Genomic DNA, 7193 nt, shown 5'->3' on the forward strand with positions numbered 1-7193 from the left:
TCCCCCCCCCCCCCCCCCCCCCCTCCCCGTTTTCCCGCCTTTTCCCCGCGCGCGCGCGCACGGCGCCGCCCAGCGGCCGGGAGGACTCCGCGCTCCCGCACTCCCCCCGCCCCTCCCTCCTCTCCTCTCTCTCCCTCCGCCTCCCCTTTTCCCGACCCTCCCTCTCTCCGGCCCCCTCTCTCCCCGCTCCTCCTCCTCCCTCCGTCCCTCTCTCTCTCCTCCTTCTCCTCCCTCTCCCCGCCCCTCCCGCCCCTCCCTCCGCGCACGCGCCCCGCGGCGCCCTGGCGGCGGAGCCAAGATGGCGGCGGTGGTTCAGAATGTGGTCAAGCTGTGAGTGCGGGTCCCCCCCTTCACCCCCCCGCGGCGCGGGAATGGTGCGGCCCGGCCGGGCGCGGGAAGCGGGCCCCCCCCCTTACCCCCGCGCGCCGGGCGGGACCAAGTGGGCGGGAAGGGGGGGGGGGGAGCGACACGCGCGCATTGTTCGGGGTGAACTTTGCTGGGGGGGGGGGTTAAGGGCACCCCAGAATCCCCCCCAGCACCGGGAGGGCCTCAGGGATCTGAGCGGGAGGGGAGCCTGGGAGGGTCCCGAGGGCCCGGCAGGGTCCCCCAGGTCTGGCCCTGCGAGGGTCCTGGAGAGGGCAAGGGGGGCGGGGGTCATCCCTGTAAAGCGTTAAAATTCCCGGTATTGTATCCGTGCATCTCCCTGTGCCTCATTATATATCCCTAAACTCCCGTGGGCGAGCGTCCTGGAGAGGCCAAGGACGGGGGAGTCATCCCAGCACATCCCTGTGCATCCCCACGCATCCCCGAATGTCCCGATACATCCCTGGACATCCCCGAATGTCCCGGTACATCCCTGTGCGTCCCCTGTCCTTCCCTGGACATTGCTGCGCTACTTCCCTGTGCATCCCAGCGAGAGGGTCCTGCAGAGGCCGAGTTGAGGGGAGTCATCCCTGTGCTTCCCTCTGTATCCTGTACCTCCCTCTCCATCCTTGTCCATCCCTGTACCTCCCTCTGTATCCCTGTGCTCCCTTCTGTGTCCTGTACCTCCCTCTCCATCCTTGTCCATCCCTGTACCTCCCTCTGTGTCCCTGTGCTCCCCTCTGTGTCCCTGTACCTCCCTCTCCATCCTCGTCCATCCCTGTGCTCCGTCTCTTCCGTCCCTGCCCTTCCCTGCACACCCCGTGGGAGTGTCCTTGGCGGAGCGGGAAGTTGTTGTGCCTTTTACCCCTCACAATCTCCGCCTGTATCCCTGGTATTCTCCGGTTTTGCTCCTGATGTTCTCGGTTCTACCCCTGGGAATCTCGGGCTTTGTCCCCGCTGTTCTCCAGTTGGACCCCTGAACGTCTCCAGTTTTATCCCTGACATTCTCTGGTTCTATCCCTGAGGACCTCCGGGTTTGTTCCTGCTGTTCTCCACTTGTACTCCTGAGGCTTTCCAGTTGTATCCCTGGTATTCTCCAGCATTTCATCCCTGGCAGCCTCCAGTTGTATCCCTGACACCTCCCGGCCGCGATCCTTGTTGGGCTCCTCATTCCCCCATTCCCCCGGTCCCAGTGCTGGGCCATGATCCCTGCTGGGCTCCCCATTCCCGGTGCCATCCCTGCCCTTCCCGGGCTGATCCGTGCCCTTCCCAGGCTGGGCGAGCAGTACTACCGGGACGCCATGGAGCAGTGCCACAGCTACAACGCCCGGCTCTGCGCCGAGCGCAGCGTCCGCCTGCCCTTCCTGGACTCCCAGACCGGGGTGGCCCAGAGCAACTGCTACATCTGGATGGAGAAACGGCACCGCGGGCCCGGTACGGCCGGAGCGCCGGGAACGAGGCGGGAACGCCGGGAACGAGGCGGGAACGCCGGGGGAGCAGCGGGGAAATGCTGGGGGAGCAATGGGAAAGTGGGAGAGCAGTGGGGAAATGATGGGAGAAGGGGAGGGAAACAATGGGAGAAGGACAGGAAATGATGGGGAAATGATGGAATAACGGTTGGGAAACCACGGGAGAACATTGGGAGAGCAGCCGGGAAGCGGCAGGAGAGCACCGTGGAGACAGTGGGGAAGCGCTGGGGAGGGGAAGGGGCCGGGGTCGCTCTGGGCTGCTCTGTCCCCTCCTTGGGAACGTTTGGAGTGTTTTATCACAGCCTCGGATGATTCCGAGGAGTTCTGTCACCCCCTGGCCCGATTTTGGGGAGTTTCCCGGGATTTTTCCGCAGGTTTGGCGGCCGGGCAGCTCTACTCGTACCCGGCGCGGCGCTGGCGCAAGAAACGCCGCGCCCACCCCCCGGAGGACCCCCGGCTCTCCTTCCCTTCCATCAAACCCGGTAATTCCGCCCATTCCCTGCTGGATTTCTGGGAATTCCGCCCCGGATCCGCCAGGATCCAGCACCCACCCTCATTTTTCCCGTTTTTTCCCTGTTTTTCCCCAGACACGGAGCAGACGCTGAAGAAGGAGGGGCTGATCTCCCAGGACGGGAGCAGCCTGGAAGCGCTGCTGAGGACGGATCCTCTGGAAAAACGTTCCCTGCCGGACCCCAGGATGGACGACGACAGCCTGGGAGAGTTCCCGGTCACCAACAGCCGCGCACGGAAGGTGCTGCTGGGAATTCCGGGATGGGAACCGGGAATTCCTGCCGGGAACTGGGAATTTCGTGCCATGAACTCAGATTTTCCAGCCCCTTCTCCCGCTCCAGACGTGGATTTTAGGGCTTGGGATGGGTTTGGTGGGAGGGGGAAAGGGGGAATCCGGCCCTGGGGTTCGTGGGAAGGAGGTTCTGGAGCCAAAATTGGGGAATTTTTTGGCCTGAGAAGAAATTTAGGAAAAGGGAGTTCCAGGTTAAAAAAAAAAAAAAAAGGGAAGGAAGGAAATTTGGGAAGAGTAGAGTTTCTGATCCCAGAGTTTAGGGAGAAAGAGTTCCTGGTCCCAGAATTCAATGGGAGGGAGGTTCTGGCCCTGCAATTCAGGGGGAGGGAAATTCCAGCCCAGAAATTCAGGGAAAGGGGAGTTTTGGGGTCGTTTTCCCAGAATTCCGTATTTTTCCCCTTCTGAGGCTTTTCCACAGCGTTTTTGAGCATGGAAACCTTTTCCCAGCCTCGTTTCCTTTTGCCTTTTCCAAAACTCCTCCTCCTCCAAGCGTTTTCCCACCAGATCAGGCCCTTCCACGACGTTTTTTTGGGGGATAAAACATCCTGAATTCCCGTCCATCCACAAGAACCTTTCTGTGCCTCCTTTGGGATGGATTCAGCTGCGACCCCTCCTGTTTTTCCCGTTTTTCCCGTTGTTCTTCCCTGGGATTGGTTTTCCTGCAGTAACCCCTCTCCTCGTTCCCAGCGGATCCTGGAGCCGGACGATTTCCTGGACGATTTGGATGACGAGGACTACGAGGAGGACACGCCCAAGAGGAGGGGGAAGGGCAAGGCCAAGGTGAGTGAATTCCTGGGAATTCCACTCCCGGGGCGACCCCACAGGGAGGAAAGCTGGGATTTGCGCCGAGAATCCCTCGTTTCTCCCGAATTCCCGAGGATCTGCTGTCCCTCGGCCGTTCCCAGCGCGTGGCACTCTTGGATCGCTCCCGCCCCGGCCGTGTCCCTTCCGTGCCCTCTCAGCTCCCGACTTTTCCCTAAATCCCGACTTTTCCGCAGGGAAAAGGCGTCGGAGGGGCTCGGAAGAAGCTGGACGCGGCCATCCTGGAGGACCGGGACAAGCCCTACGCCTGCGACAGTGAGTGCCGGGGCCGTTCCGGGCGCGGCACCGCCGGGATCGGGGGATTCCAGCCCGGGCAGGAGATCCCCACGGCCGGGGAGGGCAGGGCCGGGCTCTCGCCTTCCTCCCGCGGAGGGGGCCGGAGTTGTCCCGCCGGGAACGCCGGGAAACGGCCCCGGGGCCCAGGGTGGCGCAAGCGCTGGAGGTGTGAAAATCAGGATAGGACGGAGGATGGAAGGATAAAAACGAGGATAAACTTCCCAAACAGCCCCCAGAGGCTGGGAAGGCCCTTCCCCCTCATCCCAGTGGTTTTCCAGTCGGATCCATGTCCCTGGGACTCATTCCCAGCCCTCCTTAAAGCCCCTCAAGGAGCTGGGAGCCGTGAAATCCAACAGAACCCTGGGAGCAGGGATTCCATGCCCAGGCCAGGCCCCCCCAGCCCAGGATTCAGCGGGATAACGGGATGGAAAAGCTTCGCCAGCTCCTTTTTCTCTCTTCTTCCTCCTGTCCTGCCACTTCCCAGCACTAATTCTCCCCCTGGCTCCCTGAGGTTGTGTTTTTCCTGCCCTTTTTTCCTGGTTTTCCGTGTGTCTGTGTCCTCTCACGACTTCTCTTTCTGTGTTTCAGACAGTTACAAACAAAAGCATTCCTTGAAACCTCCCGACCGAGGTAGTTCCGCTCTCTCTCTGCTCGTTTTTCCTGCTTTTCCTCCTTTTTTCCTTTTTTTTTTCCGTGGGGTTTTCCCACCCCAAAAAAAATCCCCCTGCGGAGCCCCGGGATCGGCGGGAGGAGGGGAGGGAGAAGCCAAAGGCCACGGGAGCGACGTCAGCGCCGGCCCCGCTCCGGCCCCCTGACCCTTTTCCAGCAGGGAATGAGGCCGGGAAAACAAAGATTAACCCCCCCCGTGGAGCCAGCAGTGGGAAAAACACGGAGCTTCCACCCAAATCCACCCCTGGCTCCCGAATCCCAGGATTCTGCTGCCTTTAAAGCTCCCCGGTGTTGTTTTCCCGCTCCAAATCCGCGGGGTTTTTACCTAAAAAAGCCCCAAAAAATCGGGATCGGCCGCAGGCGGGATGGGGAGTTCGGGATGTTCCCGAGGCTCCTGTTCCTCGCCTCGGGAGGAGGAATCCGGAGCCGCGCTTGGAGATGGTCCTGGAGGTTTTGGGGGGAAAAAGGTCACTTTGGAGCCCCGTGGACTGGGAGGGAAGCGGGAATTTCATGGGAATCCCGTTGGAATTGCGGCTCTCGGGGCCGTTTTTCCTCGGTGCTGCTCCGATCCCGAGCGTTTTCCCCAAAAACCCCTCAGATGCCGGGGCAATTCCCGTGGTTTTTATCCCAAAAAACCAGCGCGGGCTGCTGGAGTCGGCCTCCCTGTGGAAGTTCAGCCCCATTTTCCCTGATCCAGCTGCTTTTTCCCTGATTTCTCCACGGTCGGGGGGGATCCCAGTGGATCCAGAAACTTCCGTGTTGTTCTGGAAAAGCTCCAAACTCGGGAAATTTCATCCCAAAGCGGCTTTTTCCCAATTAATGGAAAAACACAGGGAAAACACGTTGGGAAACCTCTCCACCGAGCCCCGGAATTCCCCCTCCGGCACCGTTTTTTTGGGGATTTTATCCCAATTCCTTGTGCTGGGAGGGAGCCGGATCTGTGCTCGTCCTTCCCACGCCGAAATGGGGCTGGAAAGGGATTTTGGGGTGTCCTTGAATAAGGAAAAACCCAAAAAATCCCTGGAAAAGCAGCGATGGGGAACTGGAGCCGATTCCCTGATCCACAAGGTGCCGGATTGAGGAAGAAACCTCCCCAGTTTTGGGGTGGGAAATGGGAAAACCAATGGATTTTGGGCCTTTGGAGGAGCCGGGATGGATCCATGGCCGCTGCCAAATCCCTCCTTGGAAGCCCAGAATTCCCGAGTTTCCCCTTCCTTGGTTTTTACCTCGGGATGGGATTTTAAGCGGTGGGGATTTCTTCTCCCCAATATCTTCCTGGGGATTTTGCCATTGGATCCATCTTGGGGCTTTCACCTGGAATTCCTTCGGGATCCCAGGTCGGTAGCCTGGAATTCCTTCGGGATCCTGGGGAATTCACCTGGGATTCCTCAGGAATTCCGGGTCGTTGGACCCAATTCCAGCCGGTTCGGGGTCAGCAGGGAGCACCTCCTGCTCTCCCAGCCCGGAGCTGCGGTCGGGGCGGCTCCGGAGGCTTCGGGATTTGGGATTTTTCCCTCCTCTGCTGGGGTCCAACTGGGATTTTTCCCATTTTTTCTCGGCAGTCTGCGGGAAGCGCTACAAGAACCGGCCGGGGCTGAGTTACCACTACGCCCACTCCCACCTGGCCGAGGAGGAGGGGGACGACAAGGACGATTCCCAGCCCCCCACTCCCGTCTCCCAGCGCTCCGAGGAGCAGAAATGTAAGGAAAAACCCCGGAATTGTCCCCCGGGAAAGCCCTGGGAATGACCAACACCCCAGCCCGAGGTGTCCCGGAGCTGCCCCGGCTCGGGAGCCGCTCCGTGGGGGGAATTCCGTCCCTGTGCCCTGATCCCGGTGTCCCGCTCCGCTTTTCCAGCCAAGAAGGGTCCCGACGGATTGGCCCTTCCCAACAATTACTGCGACTTCTGCCTGGGAGACTCCAAGATCAACAAGAAAACCGGGCAGCCCGAGGAGCTCGTGTCCTGCTCCGACTGCGGCCGCTCCGGTGAGGGACAGCCGGGGCCATCCCGGGGCTCCCGCGGCCCGGAGGGAGCCGGAGCCGGGCCGGACGTGGGGAGGCGTGGAATGGCCGGGGCTGGGGCTGGGGTTGGGGTCGGGGAGGACATTTGGGACCATGGATCCAAGCGTTGATCCAGCACTGCCACGGCGAAGATGTGGCCTGGGGTGTCCTTGGGGTGTCCCTGAAGTGTCCTGGGATGTCCCCACTGTCCCTGAGGTGTCCTGGGGTGTCCCTGGGATGTCCACGGGGTGTCCCCGGGGTGTCCCTGAGGTGTCCCTGGGGTGTCCCCGGGGTGTCCCCGCTGTCCTTGAGGTGTCCTGGGGTGTCCCTGAGGTGTCCCTGCTGTCCCTGGGGTGTCCCCAGGGTGTCCCTGGGGTGTCCCTGAGGTGTCCCTGAGGTGTCCCCGCTGTCCCTGGGGTGTCCCCGCTGTCCCTGAGGTGTCCCTGAGGTGTCCTTGAGGTGTCCTGGGGTGTCCCTGGAGTGTTCCTGGAGTGTCCCTGGGGTGTCCCCGCTGTCCCCACTGTCCCTGAGGTGTCCCTGAGGTGTCCCTGAGGTGTCCCCGCTGTCCCCAGGTCACCCGTCGTGCCTGCAGTTCACGCCGGTGATGATGGCTGCGGTGAAGACGTACCGCTGGCAGTGCATCGAGTGCAAGTGCTGCAACATCTGCGGCACCTCCGAGAACGACGTGAGTGCCCCAGAGTTACCTGGGAGTGCCCCAAAGTTACCTGGGAGTGCCCCAAAGTTACCTGGGAATGCCCCAAAGTTTCCTGGGAGTGCCCCAAAGTTACCTGG

The 7193-nt window shown here is 61.3% G+C and overlaps 1 protein-coding gene across 2 annotated transcripts in view; it reads left to right on the forward strand.

Annotated features, from left to right (window-relative positions):
- Window positions 1-248: 248 nt before the first annotated feature.
- The window catches only part of DPF2 (double PHD fingers 2), an 8103-nt gene continuing 1158 nt past the window's right edge, over window positions 249-7193 (forward strand). Inside the window, exons 1-10 of one of the 2 annotated variants that reach the window (XM_042021000.1) lie at window positions 249-330; window positions 1637-1797; window positions 2207-2314; window positions 2420-2583; window positions 3322-3414; window positions 3633-3711; window positions 4321-4362; window positions 5964-6101; window positions 6258-6386; window positions 6974-7086. In XM_042021000.1, the coding sequence (XP_041876934.1) occupies window positions 299-330; window positions 1637-1797; window positions 2207-2314; window positions 2420-2583; window positions 3322-3414; window positions 3633-3711; window positions 4321-4362; window positions 5964-6101; window positions 6258-6386; window positions 6974-7086 (1059 nt within the window). In that variant the 5' untranslated portion in view covers window positions 249-298. The remainder of the gene's footprint in view (window positions 331-1636; window positions 1798-2206; window positions 2315-2419; window positions 2584-3321; window positions 3415-3632; window positions 3712-4320; window positions 4363-5963; window positions 6102-6257; window positions 6387-6973; window positions 7087-7193) is intronic. The other variant, XM_042021001.1, reaches the window with a different exon arrangement.

Source organism: Corvus kubaryi, unplaced genomic scaffold (genome assembly GCF_017639235.1).
Source record: "Corvus kubaryi isolate FWS band 111438036 unplaced genomic scaffold, C.kubaryi_AGA036_p1.0 37070, whole genome shotgun sequence".
Lineage (NCBI taxonomy): Eukaryota > Metazoa > Chordata > Aves > Passeriformes > Corvidae > Corvus > Corvus kubaryi.